General features: G+C 42.1%; 1 protein-coding gene across 1 annotated transcript; it reads right to left on the reverse strand.

The window, feature by feature from the left end:
• Nucleotides 1-16549: 16549 nt before the first annotated feature.
• Nucleotides 16550-17513, reverse strand: LOC310649240 (olfactory receptor 14I1-like; the record flags this gene model as incomplete). Its single annotated transcript, XM_083377545.1, has 1 exon — nt 16550-17513. The coding sequence occupies exon 1, from the start codon at nt 17492-17494 to the stop codon at nt 16550-16552; it is 945 nt and encodes a 314-aa protein (XP_083233671.1). The 5' UTR covers nt 17495-17513.
• Between the last annotated feature and the right edge of the window lie 688 nt (nt 17514-18201).

Here is an 18201-nt window from a genome sequence, read left to right on the forward strand (position 1 = left end):
CTGGAAAAGGCTGATGACTACGAATGTGAGCAACAAAAATAGGATGTTGGCGTTCAAAAAGCAAATTTTGCAAGGTTAAAAAAAGTTGTAACAAATCTGGTTGAATGGAGGGGGATAAATAAGATCCATAAATCACTTGAATTGTGTGATAAACATAAAAGCTATCCACAACAAGATTCAAAGGTTGAAATGAAAAAATTTGACAAGCAAAAATTGAAGCAGCCAGTTCAGCTTTTTGAGCTGACCGCTGGGGTGTTGTTTGCTTGGTTAATAGGGTGGTGGGTGGCAAGAAAACTTGCCATGCCAATCAGCTAAGGAAAATTGCAATTCACTTGAGGTTTGAAAAAATGGATTCCCAAATTTGCAAAGACATAGGCACAAAAAGAGTGTCTATCTCCAGCCCAATCAAGGCTTTTGTTCGGTGACGAATTTTAAAAATCAATTGAGCCAATTGTGCTTCTCTGGTTAAAACAGAAACTTTGGGCGTATGGGATAAATGAATCCACTCCAAAATTTTCAATTGGTTAGCACATTAAACAATAGCAGCAGTAAATAGTCCAGGCGTGTTTAAAATAATCTACTTCCCATGTTTTCTAAGGCTTGTGTTAAGGCATACAATTCATGCATGCAATTCACAAATCTGTGCAAACCAACTTAAAAACCACTTTTCTGTTTCTACATTTCTCTTCTCCAAAAGTATTGAAGATTCCATAATCATTTTTGGAGTCAGTGTATATGTTCCTCCTTTCCTGTATTAACAATCTCAGAGCCTGTTGTAAGGTATAAAATCCACAGGCTAGTGCTGATTAAGGGAGAGAAATTCTCCCAGATATCACCTTCTATCAATGTGTCCTGCACACAGACACAAAAACATCAAAAAAACAAAAAAAACACAAAAAACAACTCCACAAAAAGAGCAGAGTAATTTCTTTTGGGTGATGTTTAACTAAAACTCAAAGAATTCAAAAAACTTGTCCAACAATTAATCTCTCCTCTTTCGAGTAAAAAAAAATTACAAACTGAAACTGCAAGAGTGGGCATCAAGTTTCACATCCACCCCCCTTTCTCAGACTGGAATTCTAAGCAGAGAAAAAAAATGGTTAAAAGGACCAGCCACCCCCCCTCTTCTGGCTGTCTCTCCCTTTCTCACTCTTAAAGTAACAGAGCGGGGTTGGGGGGGGGGGTAAAAGAAACTACAAAAATCTCACCACCAAAAAAAAAAAGTTTGCTCTCCTTTACATGCATTTTCTCTCACACATCATCCATGGCTTTTACAACAATAAAATCTGTAGTTTACTGTTCCTTTCACAGCCTGGGACGGGGTGGGGGGTGGTAGCTGGGTTTGAGGGCTAACACACTCACATTTACATATCAGCAAATTAACTCATTCACTTCCATTCTGACTGCTTGCATAAACAATTTCACATACAAAAATTCCATTTCATACTTTCTCCAGACAAACCATACATTGTTAAATAAGGCCTTTTTGTTTGGTGTTATCAGAGAGGATTTTGACCCTCTTCCAAGTCTTGGAAATAACACAGAACAACACAGACAGACATATATACACAGATATATAAAACAGAACAAAACACACATATCAATTTGGGGTTTTAGGCCAAAACAATAATCCAAAGAGCTAGATTAAAAAAAAATAGAAGAAAAACTTGATTTTATTTCTTTGATTTTTCTTTTCTTTAGGTTTACAACAACAACTACTTTCCTATTCTTTGATTTGGTAGACCAGAATTATCAATTTAGCTTGGCTCGGAGCCTGCAATGGGAAGCTAGATCTCAGACAGGTCCAGGCAGTTGAAATCAACAGGCGCGCCCCTGGATTTTACTGAGAACAGCTCGCCCCAAGAGGCTCTTTCAAGCCCCACATAAGCCAATTTTAACAGGAGTTATCCACAAAGTCTGAATAAGCCTGATTGGGACCTTGATAAACCTTTGCAAAACATTCCTGTATCAAATTAAAAGCCTCCCTTGGGCTTTGAGCCTGTTGGTCATTAGTAATGAATTGTCCCGTGCCAAATAATTGATCCCTATTTACTCCTTGAGATAATCCAGCAAGAATTTTTCTCTATTTCTTTTTTATTTATATTCAGATTCCCAAACAAGATATTGTGATAGAGTCAAAACCATGTTAGCTTACCTATACTTATTAAAAATCCTTGCACATAGTTCATGAATTCATGATGCAAGGGAGTATTCTCTTGGATTGGTTAACCTCTGGCTGCTGGTGGCGGCAAAAAATTAACAGGATAACAAGATGACAAATCTTCCATGTTCAATTGTGATTCAACAGATTCTGGCTGAGTTTCTCCCGGCTGAATCCTCATAAGGAGGGGGAGCCGGAGAAACTGAAAAGGCTTAATGAAAAAGAGAATCAGTGAAAAGTTCAGAGGGGTTAGAAGCATTAAGAGGAAAAGAAATGTCCCGGAGGCATGAGCTGCAAGCATAAAGTGAACAAAAGGTGCCTCTTGAGTGAGGCGGGGAGGCGGAGGAGAGAGATTTGGAGAAGGAGGAGGAGGGAAGGGGGGAGGGGGGTTTAGAAATAGTAATGGCAACAAGCTCAGAGGCTTTTTCCTCTTTGCCGGGAGCAGAAAGAGGGACAGGCACAGCAGGGCAAAAAGAAAAGGCAAAAGGAAGATTCTCCGGAGGCAGAGCAGAGGGGGGGAACAGGCACAGCAATAGGAGGAAGTTTCTCTGATTTTTCATAGGGTGGGGGCGGCACGGATGAAGGCGGAAGATCAGAAGAGTGATCAAGAGGTTTAGAGGTAGAAGATGTCAGATCTAAAGGAGATGGCAAAAGTTTTAATGCTGCCATCACTGCTTGCCATGCGGACAAAATGTCAGCAGGTGCCCTGGGATGATTGTGAAGATATTTACCTAGCTTTTCCCAGGTTATAACAGACAAAGTGCCTGATTCCGGATAAGCCAGACAATTTTTTTTAATATATTGTAAAAGTTTTGTAAAAAGTCTCTTTCCTACAGGATGGACCATGGTGCCATTGTGTTTTTGAACAAAATTAGCCTTCTGCACTATATTAAAAAGTTCGTCCCTGTGACCTGACAAAACTTTGGAAACTGGGGAGCCCATTACTCACGATTTGAAGCCTTCTCCGAGGTGCGTGGTAACAGGAATGTAGGCAGTACACCCCTGGACAGGAGTCGTACTGTGGAGTTGAAGCCGCGATCCAACGGACGAGCCCCCAGTTGTTGCGCTGAACAACTGATCAGGGTTCTGGCCTCAACTCTTAGAGCCCCGTAACAGGGGTGAGAATTTAGAGGGACCCTCGCAAGGGTGAACACCTTGAATATGGAAGGATTTTGCCCTTTGCCACTGACCCAGTGTGCCGGACGTTCCAACGGTCACACTTGGGAACTGCGATGGCACAGGAACACGATCCTAGGACAAACTGAGGCACCAACACAAGTTTGTTCAAGGTGAGAGAGCACAGAGTGCCCAGGGTGGATGGTGTTGCCCCCCCGAACAGCTTTGCACAGCACTCTATTTATTAGGCAGTTTCATCAGGGAGGGGGAAGCACATTCATGAGGGAGCAACATATGGAAGGTCAAAGGAAAACATAACTCATTGTATACAACTGCTAATGAAGAGAGCAAAAGTCATCACAGGAAACAATAAAGCATAGCTTATCATTTACAAATGCTAACAGAGAAGACAAGAGTTATCACAGGAATGCATAACTTGAAAAGCATTTGAGGCAATTACAAGAGACAGAGGCAAAGACAATTACAGGAGACAAGTCTTGTTATATACACTTGTAGGAGACAAAGGTTTATCACTAAAGACAGGATACGATTGTAAATGAAGCAGGCAGAGGTTTATCACAGGAATGCAGACTTTGTAACTTTCCATATAGGAATCAAAAAGGTCTTTTGGGAGTCTGGGATAACTACATATAGTTGTCTTCTTTTATTGTTGAGCATTTGGCTGATAGGTATATACCCAAATATTTGACCTTTTTCACTATCTGTACCTCTATTGTTTCTGACATTCGTTGTTGTTGTTTTTGCGTATCTGTAAGATTCTTAACTATTACCTTGTGGGTTTTTTTCTCTATTTATTTTTTAACCCCGCAAGTCCTTCACCTTTGCCCTCTTGATTGTCTCTTTTTCTGCTCTCCTGCTTGTGCGGTTGCTCCTTGAGTCATCTCTTTGCTTCTGCTCCTTACTCTCCCCTTGTCTTTGTTTCACTCCTTCACTCCTTCATCTAGAGTTGCTCTATTCCTTACTTCAAATTCTTCTGCTTTCCAGACTGAATCAAATCGATATCTTGTATTGTTCCAATTTATTAAAATGCCTTCCGGCATCAGCCATCTATTGCCTTTGGCAATCAGCTTTGTAGTCAAGAAATGATAATGTCTTCGAGTATATCTTACTCTCTTAGGTATCTGCTTTAAAACCCCAATTTCTTTATTTTTATATTGTATTGGCTCATCTCTAACTTTCTGCAATACTTCATCTCTTGTTGTCTTCTTTATGAACATATACTTCTCTTGGCAGTTTATTTCTTCTTGCATAGCTTGAGTTCATGCAAAATATTTCATTGACCTCTAATTGAATTTCTCGTCTATCTGCCTTTAAAGCCTCTTCCAGGATGTCAATAATCACCACTGCTATGTTTTCTTCTCTATCCTCAAGAATATTTTGAAATCTTAAATAGTATTCTGCCTTTTCCATTTCTAGAATCTTAATTGTGCCCTCTAAGTCTTCATTTGCTTGTTCTAATTTTTCATTTTCTTATAATAACATTTCCATCTTTTTATCAATGTCCTCCAATTTTTCTTTGTCTTTCTGGATTCTCTGTTCATTTTTAATTATCATTTGATTTTGAGCTTCAAATTTTTCTTTTATATCCAGGATTTCTTGACTTGCATTCTCAAATTTACTTTGTGTCTCTTTGTGGGTTTTTTTGTGTCTCTTCATGATTTCTTTGCATCATCTCTTGATTTCTTTGCACCATTTCTTGAAGCAGTTTTAATGCGGTCTGTGTTTCACTTTGGGCAGTGCTTATTTTCTCACGTTTCAACATTGCTTCAATAGATCCCGGTGTTGTTGGACTAGATTGTCCTACAGTGGGTGCAGAAGAGGTTTTCTTCATAAGTCTGGTAATGTTTAATGAACTCATTTTACAGCTTACAGAGTAAAACCAAAATAGTATCTGTTTGAGTTTAGCCAAAGTCAACAGAAGTAACTTTAAAAAGTTACTTGTAATCTCACAACAAGGCACTTTTGTTATTTGCAGGTGTCTCCTCAAGGTCACTGTTATGAAAGCATTTTTTCCATTTCCTTCTTCTTTTCTTTTTCTTTTTTCTCCATTATTTATTAGTACTGTTGTTGTTGTTTTTTGCCACTAGATGTCCTCCTTGGCTTATTTATCAATGTCCAATATCCTTTTTTTAAAAAAAGCACTTCCCCCTCTTTATAATTACCCACTGCTTTTAAATTTAGTCCTTCTTTACTTTTCAGCCCTTTCCCATCAGGAGCTCAAGATTTATAATCCACAAGGAGAAAGAAAGAAAATTATGACTCACCCAGCCTCAGCATGCAGTTGAGAGTCAGATGTTTTGCGGCGCTTCCCTTCCTGCTGGAGACGACTAGGGCTGCCTTGGCTCACCTGGCAGCCTTTCCTCCACCTTTTCAGAGGGGTCTTCAGTAAGCTCCAATAGGCCGCCACCTGATCCAAGCTCTTACAGGGTCCCTCCTTCTTTGATGCCCCTCCAGGGCAACTTTCCAACCCTTTAAGGGTCACTGGGCAAAAAGAAACCAGACTGGAAAACCGGAGTGCTGGCTTTTTCTAGTCGTCCCATTGGCAACCAAACAGGAAGTCCTGGATAAAGTGTTTTCTTGTACATTTGATGCACATAGTCTTTGAGGTAGACTGGTGGGTTACGAATTCTGCTGGAATGTCACAAGGCTGTTTGGGTTTCCAGATTGACTTGTCGGTTGTCCTCACTGGGTAGACCTGTGCCGCTATGTCTGTTTGAGTCATTTGACGGCAGACACGGTAGACTTGTGCTGCTATGTCCATTTGAGTCGTTTGACAGCAGAGGCAATTCAAAAATCTGTGGCGTCTCTGTCTCTGCGAACACACTCTCAGCAGGTGTGGACAATGCTGGAATAGTAGCTTCACCTGATATGTCTACATTCCTTTTGAAATCTCCTCCAGATCTCTGATATTCTGCTGATGCCACAACTGGTCAATGTGGCACTGGATCACATGACCATCGTTCAAGGCCACCTCATATGATGGTGGCCCTGACACTTTAGTAACTGTAGCAGCCACCCAAGGTGCCCCCTGCCCATGGTTCCTAACCCAAGCATGCTCACCCAGCTGTAGATTCCTGGGAGGCTTGGGTTGTGCTGTTTCTGCAGCAATTCTGAAGGTGGTCTAACTTTGTAGTGAACCAACGTCCCCATCATAGCTCAGCTGGGCTGCAACCTATTGTGGTACTTGGCATCATGTGCTAGGACAGGAGAAAGTTTGCCAGGTGATGATTCCAGTCTCCCATTGTCAGCCTTTTGAGAGTCTCTTTTGTGGATGTCACCATCTATTCAGCTTGGCCGTTGGAAGTGGAATGGAATGGAGCCAAAGTAGTGTGTCTGATCATATTAGTATTAAGGAAAGACTGGAACTCTGCTGCCATGAATTGTGTCCCATTGTCTGACACAATGACATCCTGCAGACCATCTTCAGCGAAGAGCCTGCACATTTCCTGGATAGTCCTGGCAGTAGTCATAGATTGAACAGGTACTACCTCTAGCCATTTTGAATAGCTGTCTACTACAATGAGAAATACTTGTCCCTGAAACAGACCCACAAAGTCAATGTGTATGTGAGACCATGGAGCTTGCATGGTCTCCCAGCATTGCCCAGGTGTTTGAGGCATTTCTGGTCTGGTCTCTTGGCAGACCTGACATCCCCTTACTTGAACCTCAATGTCCTTGTCCAGGCCTGGTCACCACAAGTAATTTATTGCAAGTGCCTTCGTTCTTAGGTTACCTGTATGCCCCTCATGCAGAGATTATAACACTCTGGCTTGCAATTTGGGTGGAACAATTACTCTGCTTCCCCAGAGCATACCTTTGTGGGCTGACAGCTCATCTTTTCTGCATGTATAGTGCTGAAACTGTGGACCTGGTCTGTTTTTTGGCCACCCCCTCAAAACCCAGTTGAGAACGCAGCTGAGAGTTCAGTCAGTGGCAGTTTCAGTGGCCAAATCCCCTGCATGTAGGGATGTCTCTGGAAGATCCTGTATTACCAGGATGCGAGCTGCTAGATCTGGATCTGGATCTGTCTGTGGAAGAGGCAGTTGGCTGAGTGCATCAGCATGGCCTATTTCCTTACCAAGCTTATGGACTAGCCTGTATGAATAGGCAGCCATAAAAATTGACCATCACAGTATCCTTGGTGACAGGGTCTGTGGAGTCTGCTTGTCAGCTGTGAAAAGGCCAAGCAGCAGCTTGTAATCAGTGAAAATTGTGAAGGATCACCCATATAAGAAATCATGGAATTTCTTAATTCCTGTTATAATAGCGCAAGCTTCTTTGTCTATTTGAGCAAAGTATCTCTCAACTGATGATAGTGTCCTGGAATAGTATGCAATAGTGGCCTCAAGACCATCTGCCATTTGACGGCTTAATACTGCCATGATGTCATGGGTGCTTGGCCACACCCAAGGTGCTTTCTTGCCTAATAGATGGTGTAGTGGCTCTGCCAGTGCAGCTTTGTGTGGCAAAAACAAGTGATAAAAGTTTAACAGTCCTAAGAATGCCTATAGCTCCCCTTTGGATTTAGGTCTGGGGGCTTGTTGAATGGCTTTTAACTTAGTCTCTGATGGATGGATTCCAGCAGCATCTATCCAGAACCCCAAAAACTCAATAAAGTCCACACTAATTTGGCATTTGTCTTTCTTTAACTTCCACCCTGCTTCATGGAACCATTGAAGCACTGCCCTGAGGCATTCAGCTAGGATGCTGCTGATCTTCCCACAATCAGGACGTCATCAAAATAGGGGCAGACACCTGATAAATTTTTTAGTGTCTGTTCCATAATGCTCTGGAACAATCCCAGGGCAACACTTACCTCAAACTGCAGGCGATGATCTCTGAATGCCCCTCTGTGAGTGACAATTGTCTGCGCTTCTGCTGTGGCATCATTGACTGGCAGCTGTTGGTAAGCTTGTGTGAGGTCTAGTTTGGCAAACAGGTGACCTCCTTGAAGTGATGCAAGGATGTGGCTTACCACTGGAACTGGGTAAGTGTGTTCATGCAGTGCTTTGTTAATTGTGCACTTGTAGTCTGCACATATGTGGATGTCCCCATTAGGCTTCACTGGGGTCACTACGGGAGTCTCCCACAAACTACTGTCCACAGATTGGAGCACTCCCTGCTCTACTAGTTTGTCCAGCTCTGCAATAAAATAATAATAATAATAATAATAATAATAATAATAATAATAATAATAATAATAATAATAATAATAATAAGAAGAAGAAGAAGAAGAAGTAGTAGTAGTAGTAGTTGGAAGGGACCTTGGAGGTCATCTAGTCCAACCCCCTGCTCAGGCAGGAAACCCTATGCCATTTCAGGCAAATGGCTGTCCAGTCTCTTCTTAAAAACTTCCAGTGTTGGAGCATTCACCACCTCTGGAGGCAGGTTGTTCCACTGGTTAATTGTTCTAACTATCAGGAAGTTTCTCCTTAGTTCTAGGTTGTTTCTCTCCTTGACTAGTTTCCATCCATTGCTCCTTCTCCTGCTTTCAGGTGCTTTGGAGAATAGCTTGACTCCCTCTTCTTTGTGGCAGCCCCTGAGATATTGGAACACTGCTATCATGTCACCCCTCACTCTTCTCTTCATTAAACTGCACATACCCAATTCCAGCAACCGTTCCCTATATGTTTTAGCCTCCAGTCCCCCAAATCATCTTTGTTGCTCTTCTCTGTACCCTTTCTAGAGTCTCAACATCTTTTTTACATCGTGGTGACCAAAACTGGATGCAGTATTCCATGTGTGGCCTTACCAAAGCATTGTGAAGTGGTATTAGTACTTCACTTGATCTTGATTCTATCCCTCTGTTAATGCAGCCTAGCACTGTGTTGGCTTTTTTGGCAGCTGCAGCACACTCCTGGCTCATATTGAAGTGATTAATCTTAGGCTTTAATGCAAAGGGCACTCTGTGCAGTTTTATCCTAATTGGAGTGACAGCCGGATCAAGATTAAGGGAGATGGGTACCCCTTTGTACTGTCCCAGGCTAGGACTGAACACATCAGCATAGTCTTGGCAAGTCATCTGTTTGAGTGCGATGGATGCCAGTTACATGGATGCCCAGGGCTTCGAACCAGTCCAATCCAATTGGACTGATGCACTGTCCATCAACAACTACAACATTGAGAGGACCCTCAAACTCTTTGAATTTGACCCTTATGGTGGTTTCACCTCTCATAGACATGTGGCAATTTTGAAAATCTGTTAGAATGAGGCTTCACGGTTTGAGTTGAACTCGCCTCTTGCCTTGTCTGCAAATATAATTAAAAGTCTTGTAAGAAATGATGGATAGAGCTGACCCAGTGTCTAGCTCCATGGAACAAGGGACATCTTGCATTTTGACCTGAAGTCTCAACTTTTCTTTGAAGGGGTGTTGGGCTCCTGTCCACAGGATACTTCTCCTCCCTGAGCAGTACCTGACCTTGTTCTGTCCCGGGGCCCATTTACCTTTCTGAGGTATGTCTGCATTGTGAGCTTCTCTGTGATGACCTCTACAGACCCTGGTGATGTGGCCCTGCTTCCCACAGGCATGGCACACAGCTGTGCGAAACCTGCATTCAGTTCTTTTATGTTGTCCTCTGCAGCCAGCGCAGTTCAAAGGGAGGATAGCTTGTTCCATTGCATGATGCCATCTATATGGCTCCTTTGCAACTATCCAATCTCATTATCTTCTTCTGATTCAACCGGTCTCTCAGTGGTCTCCTGATGTATTGCTGTGGGACTGGAGTGTGTCTTCCGTGGTCAGAGAGCCTTCACCGCTCCACTGGCAGCCTCATCTGCCATAACCTTCTTCAGAGCATCTTGGAAGGCTAGATTTTCCATGGCATAAAGGCACTGCTGCAACTGTCTACTCAGCAGTCCACAAATGAGTCTGTCCTTGAGACAATCCTTCAAGTCAGGGAATTCACAGTGGGGTGATGCTTGATGAAGTGCTGCCACAGACTCTGCTACAGATTCTCAACTTTTGTTCCTTTTGTTCAAAGGCGTAATGGCAAGCAATTACTGACAGCTTCAGTTCGAAGTGCTCTTTCAGCCTCCTCTCCATAGGTTACTCAAAGCTTGCTGGTGCTACCAGATTCTCAGTGATGTCAAATGTAGCCTGTCCACATGCATAGAGTAGAGTTGCCACTTTCAAACCATCTTCTCTAACCTGGTTGGCCCTCAGGTAGTTGTCTACCCTGGAGACATAAGAGCTCCATGGCTCTGGGTGGGAGACATCAAATTCATTTAGTTTGCATAGCTAGGCCATGCTAGTAGTTCGGTGATGTCCTAATCACTGCCTATCTTGCTGTGATAGGAGCTGAGCTGCCTAGACCCTGGGGACGAATCCCTCAGGACAACTGTGCCTCAAGTGTGGCTTACTGGCAGGCAGGGTGGGGACATGGTCCCACCAGGACTCTTGTGCCTGGTCTGACACCCAGTGACTTCAGACTCAACTAGGCATCAGCTTTCTCCTTCAACAACATCCCATCCTCATCACCACAATTGTGCAGTGGGTTTTTAGAGGCATTAACCATACCAATCTGATGTAACACTATTTTATTTCAGCCAAAACAGAATTGAGAGTAACCGACAGAATGACAGTTATTTATACTTGCTGCCTCTAAGTGGAGACCAATCAAATCAAAGCTGTTTTGCCGTTCAAACTTAAACTTAACTTTCTGGCCAAAACAGTTGGATACATGTTTAAATCAAAACACATTAACTCTTGATATCAATACATAACAGCTATAAAACTGGAGATCATGGATTCTAGTCATTCCTTAGGCATAGTAGCCAGCTGAATGACTTTGGATTGGTCCCTCACTCTCAGCCCTAAGAAGAAGACAATGATAAACCATGTCAAAAAAATTTTTTTAAAAAAACCTACATGAATTGGAGGTGACGTCTGCAGGTACGAACCGACCCACATCCAGGGAAAAACAAAAATTTAAACCCCTAGTACAAAATGTTAAGGGAAAAGCAAGGGGAGATACGATCCACACCATCCTTAAGCCCAAAGTTAAAGTGGACGTCCTAATCCACGGAGTCCCTTGCGAGATGGAAGTTGACTCAGGGTCCTCCGTCTCTCTCATCTCATGGCAAAATAACAAGAACATTTGTAGCCGCAGCCGGCAGCAACCTGCCTTAGGTCCCACTAAACTCCACCTTGCGGATTTTCAAAACACGCCCATTAAGCTCAAGGGAAAAGCCTCAGTCCCAATGGAGTTTAGGCAATTTAAGGGACCCCTCACTATACTAGTCACCCAAGAAAACAGGACCAGCCTTCTGGGGCTGGACTGGTTCGAGGCATTAGGAATAGCACTAACAGGCGTTAACGCCACTCAGCTGTCAAACTTAGACACCGTCTGCCATCAATTTGTGGACGTTTTGATGGCTCGCTAGGGAAATATACAGGACCCCCGGTGTCACTAAAACTGAACCCTAACGTAATGCCCATAAGAATTAAGGCTAGGAGGGTCCCCTTTGCTTTAAGAGAAAAAATAGAAAACGAACTAGACAGGCTAGTTAAATTGGGAGTTTTAGAACCAGTCAAAGGGGCCGAATGGGAAACACCTATAGTAACCCCAATCAAGCCCAATGGCCAAATCAGACTCTGCGCTGATTATAAGGCCACCCTGAAGCACGCATTAAATGCCAATGCTTACCCTGTCCCGGCCGTCAAAGACATCCTCACGGCCATTAAGTCAGGCGCCATTTTCGCTAAATTAGACTTGGTGCAGGCGTACTTACAGCTGCCTGTCACCCCTGACACCGCCCTAGCACAGACAATTGTCACACACAAGGGAGCCTTCAAAATTAACCGCCTTCAATTCGGCATTTCTGCAGCCCCAGGGATCTTTCAAGAAATCATGGAGAAAACACTAAAGGGAATCCCTGGGGTCTGCCCATATTTTGACGACGTTCTAATTGCAGGGGAATCGGAAAGGGATTTAGCGACCAAACTGGCAAAGGTGCTCCTTAGGTTCAGAACAGCAGGGCTCAAATTAAGGCGAGATAAATGCTCCATAGGGGTGCCCTCAGCGGAATTCCTAGGGTTCAAAATTGATGCAAAAGGGATTCACCCCACTGAGTCTAAGATAAAAGCCATCAAAACAGCCCCTATCCCAAAAAATAAACAAGAACTGCAAGCCTTTCTGGGGTTAGTTAATTTCTACCACACCTTCCTGCCACATAAAGCCACAATAGCAGAACCCCTCCATAGGCTTTTAGACAAGGGCAACCCCTGGTCTTGGTCCCCGCAGCACAATGCAAGTTTTAGGCTTCTAAAAAACTTGCTGATCAGCAACGCCACAGTAGCACTGTTCAACGAACGGCTACCCCTTTGTTTGGCATGCGACGCCTCTCCCTATGGCATAGGAGCAGTCCTAAGTCACTTAACGAGGGAAGGAACCCAAACTCCTATAGCGTTCTATTCCAGAACACTGTCAAAACCTGAGCGCAATTACACTCAAATCAATAAAGAGGCTTTAGCCATAGTGGCCAGCGTGAAGAAGTTTCACGACTACCTCTATGGGTGCCAATTTACCATTTTTACAGATCACAAGCCCCTGTTAGGAATTTTTACAGTCAATAAACAAACGCCCCAAATTTTGTCGCCCCGCATCCTCAGATGGTCCACCTTCTTGTCAGCCTATTCTTTCACATTAGAACACAAACCAGGAAAAAGCATGGGTCACGCAGATGGGCTTAGCAGGCTTCCCCTACCAGAGATAGACCCGGACCCAGCACCAGCTGGAAAAATACTGGCTATCTCTGAATTGCCAGAATGCCCCTTATCAGTCAGGGACATTTCTTCAGCCACAGCTGCGGACAAAATCCTGGGCAGAGCCTTAGGCTACGTGACTTCAGGGTGGCAAACCACACCCCCAGGGCCAGAATTCCAACCCTACTTTCTAAAACAAAAAGAATTATCCTCCCACCAGCGATGCATATTATGGTGCAGCAGGGTAATAATACCTGAAAAACACAGAGCCAAAGTCCTAGCAAGCCTACACGAGGGTCACCCGGGAACTGTCAAAATGAAAGCTTTAGCCAGAAGCTACGTCTGGTGGCCTGGCCTCGACAAGCAAATAGAAACACATGTGGCTGGGTGTTACCCCTGCCAACTTGTCAGAGCAGCCCAACCCCAAGCTCCTGTACACAGATGGGAAACAACAAAAACACCCAGGTCCCGCGTCCATTTAGACTTCGCAGGTCCCTTCCAGGGACAAATGTTCCTAATAGTGGTAGATAGTTATTCCAAATGGTTAGAGGTGGCCCCAGTGACAAGCATGACCTCTGCAGCCACAATACAAGTATTAAGGGGGTTGTTTGCCACACATGGGCTTCCGGATGTGTTAGTCTCTGATAACGGCCCCCAATTTACTTCCCACGAATTCCAGAGTTTCACAACGGCGAACTCTATTAGGTACACCACCACGGCTCCGTTTCACCCCTCGACGAACGGCTTGGCTGAGGTGATGGTGAAATCAACTAAAGAGGCACTGCGGAAAATCATCACCGGCAATTGGCACCGCAGACTTGCTCAATTTCTATTAGCGCAACACACCACCCCCTGCATGACCACCGGGAAGTCCCTGGCAGAACTCCGCTGGGGCAAACGACTTACGACCAGATTGGATCGCTTACATCCAGACAGAACCCCAGCAGACCCAGAACTTCCGCTCCGGCACAGGACTCTTAGTACCGGGCAAGCCGTCTGGGCTAGAAACTACGGAGGTGGGAATAAGTGGACACAGGGGGTCATCATAGAACAGACGGGACCCCTGTCATACATCGTCGATACTGGAAACAACACCCACCTCCATAGACACATCAACCAGTTACGGCAACGCAGCCCACAAAATATGGGGGAAAGGGGGAACTACGAAATGCTATCAGAAACCCCCCCGCAAACACTGTCACACCAAAACCTCCCCGAGGAAATGTCATCACAGCAAAACCCCACACAGAATGACCTTTTTCCACAACACGATTCCAACGAGAGGAACCCAGAAACGATGGAGCCAAACCCTCTGTCCCCCGAGACAGACTCTAACACTACACCTAGGGGCAAGGAACAACCAGAGGAGACACCCCCCCTGACGCTCCGAAAGAACAAAAAGACCCCCCCGCCTACTTGAAAGACTTTGAATGGGGAAAACCAAAAAGAAACAGCTGGGGGGAAACTTCAACTCAATCAGAGGGAGGGGTAAGGGGTGTTATGTATTCACATGTTTAATGTAAACCAAACGTTAACCATACTTTAATGTAAACCAACGGGGCTGAGGTAAATACCGCGGCAGCTTTTGACAGCTGTCAAAAGCTGCCGGAAGGAACCACGCAGGCGCTAACCGACTGACAGCTCTCGGCTGTCAAAGCCGCCAGCTACAGCGCACGTGCCACCAGATGACAGCTCCGAGCTGTCAAACCAGCCCGACACGGATTGGCTGAAACAAACGAAGCGGGAAACCGGCACAGCCCTGATTGGTCAGACATCTGACAGCTGCAAGTATAAATAGAGCGATGTTCTTGTGATTGTTTGCCTGGTTCCAAATAAAGTTAAGTTTTGCTTAACTTCGCTGTCCTGCCTGCTCCTTAAAGCAGGCCCCAAGTCATGCAGGTACAGGGGAAAGGGCTGTCACTGCTGTCATTGCTTCTGGCCCCAGCCGTTGCCTCCAGCTGCCACTGTCTGGTTGACCCCTCCCCCCTCCCATTAGTGACAAGCCCACAGGGGCTTGACACTTGCATTTCATGCTTTGGAACTGCTACAATAACAGTTCTAATACTTAAAAACAATTTATTTGAAATGTATTAATAATGGTGAACCTATCTAGTTCCCCACAAAGGTTCTTTAGATTATGAGGCCTTGCTGGGAATGTTTGTTTATGAAGGAAACTAGTGAATATATAGGTACAATTCATAAAAAATGAAAGGTAACAAGCAATAAACAAATTAGCTATTTTATTATTTAAATTGATTTAATTTGCATTACAGCTTTGTTTACATTTTATAGTGAAGTTGATAGATTTTAATTTCTCAGTATTTAAATAATAAAAGGAATGTTTGATGAATAATAGTGATGATTCATGGTGATTTTGAAACAAAAACATTTTCAGAAAATTTTATCCCTATTCTTTTAAACATAGATTCAGACATTTGAAGAGTAAAAGGGGTATTTATAATTAATAAATATTTTTGTTATCTCCCAGTCACAAATCATCACATAGATATAATTTGAATTAAATTCAGTGTATTTCAGTGTATTTCAATTTATAGCAGAATATCAGTTTCAACATGTAACAATTTCCTCACTCTTTTCCTTTGAATTAATATCTATTCCTTTAATTAATTAGGAGGTTTGACTGGAAGATATACAAATTACACAGGAAATTATACCTTTAGTGTATGAATAGCTGGTCTTTTATTTTACTTTTTGCTTTACTTAGTCAAATAAAGAATTTGTTTCTGGTACAGAAACACTCAGTGTACAAACACCAGACAGTAATCATCATCAACATCATGATCATGATCATCATCATCATCTATGTAGCCAATAGAACTAACAAATAATATAAGGGATATATATATATATATATATATATATATATATATATATATATATATATATGTACATTTTAAAAACTCAAGTAACTGATGCTGGATAGAAAATGAGTGGAACAACTTCATTTGGAGCAGAAAATCACTCTACAGGATTGTTTTTATGATGGGAAATAGGAGGCAGATGTATTAAGTATGTTGGCCATTTTGAGGTGTGTGTATATGTGTCTGTGTACAGGATAAATCATAATAATAGTAATGCCTATCCCACACCCTGGAGAAGGATAAAATAGGTGGATAAAAATGCCAATCATTGGGCTGACAGTGTGATGACCCATAATAAAATAATCTTTGTCACTACACATGGAGATATTTTTTTAGCTTATTTGTCTATAGTTATGCTTTTACCAATGTTATTGTGATTATTTTACTTTCCAACATTTCTATTGTAATATTAGCATGCTGCCAATAGACTGGGACAATTCAATTTTAAGGGGTGGCAGGCAAAATTGTAAAATAAGGAAACAAATTCAGAGTGCCTTATTTATTTCAGCAGCTGCCCTACTAAATCTGTGGAAAAACAATAGGAAATTTGGCATGTAATATGCTTGCTGATATAATGCAGAACAGTATCTAAATAGATGAAGAAACTTCACTAGCCATTGAAAGATACATTTATAAAATAACAAATCAATTTTAGAAAGTTATTTCTAAATCAATTTTAGAAAGTTATTTAAATTTAAAAGCTTGAATACAGCAACCTTTATTTCCTTATTCCTCATGCTATAGATCACTGGGTTCATCATAGGTGGAACCACTGAGTATATGACAGCAAATACCATATTGGTTTCTGAGGAGACATGAGGTATTGGTCTTAAGTACACAAGCATTCCAGTGAATAAGAACATTGAGAAAACAATGAGATGAGGAATGCATGTAGAAAAGGCCTTTTGTCTTCCTTTTGATGAGGGCATTCGAAGCACTGTTATGAAGATCTGCACGTAAGTCACAACTATAAACAGAAAGCAGCCAAATGCTATGGTAACACTTAGAATAAGAAGTACATGTTCAACTTGGTATAAATTAGAGCATGAGATTTTTAGTAGCTGTGGAAGCTCACAAAAAAACTGGTCAACTACATTGGAACAGAAAGTCATGGCAAAGGTAGTGCTGGTGTGCAAGATGGCATAAAGTAGTCCACTGAGCCACGCACTGCCTGCCATCTGGATGCAGGCTCCTTTGTTCATAATTACTTCATATCTGAGTGGGTTACAGATAGCAATGTATCGGTCATGAGCCATGACTGTGAGAAGAGTATAATCAGAAGCTGCAAAGAGGAGGAAGAGAGAAACTTGAAAGACGCAACCAACATATGAAATCAATCTGGTGTTCATGAGAGAATTTGACATGGATTTGGGTATAGTGACAGAAACAGCTCCAAGATCAGTTATAGCTAAATTCATGAGGAAGAAGTACATGGGAGTATGTAGTTGGTGATCAAAAATGACTGCAGAAATGATGATGAGATTTCCAGAAATTGCGGCCAAATAAAAAAACAGAAACACAACAAATTGCAGAATCTGTATTTCACGGATACCCGAGAACTCCAACAGCAGAAATTCTCTTATGAAAGTTTGATTGGGCATATCATTCATTTCTCAAAGTTAAGTATAGTTTCTGGAGGGTAAAAAAGAAAAAAAACACAGGAAAAAATAGAAAAGTTTATTTTATCATTACTATTTCATATATTTGAACATTTTTACATTTGCTAGAAATCTGTTATTGGAATAGTCATATTTGAAAAATAAAATAAATGCTCATTATCCTCATTAATGCAATCTATTAGAATTTACTTATACTGGCACTTGATGGATCTTTGAAAGCATCCATAAAGCTTAGAACACAAACAAGACTGTAATTCAATGTCTGGTTTCTTTCTGAATTTCTTTAGTTTTGCCTCTGACTTGTATGCTACATAAACCAAAGAAGTGCAGCTATAATAATATTTTCATGGAATATTATTTTCAATCCATCCTCTCTGATTTTTCTTTATTTGAATTTATGCCATTGAGAATTGTGACAAATCAAATTTGTAGAAAATAATGATGACAACAACAACTGATCATGGGGGTTAAGATAATGATAACATATTCTCAATTTTTAAAATTATGTTCATCAACATAAAACTTTAATGCATGTTCCAAATGTGGAGACCATATTAGTATACTGTATTTACAACTCTGCAAAGTCAGACTTGTAAAGCTATATAATTAATGGCAAGAAGAGTGAAGGAAAAAGATTGTAATATTTCTGATGAGTTCAGGACTTAATGTATGTTTTAACTACTATGATACAGCATAAT

This window comes from Vipera ursinii (assembly GCF_947247035.1).
Source record: "Vipera ursinii genome assembly, chromosome: Z".
NCBI lineage: Eukaryota > Metazoa > Chordata > Lepidosauria > Squamata > Viperidae > Vipera > Vipera ursinii.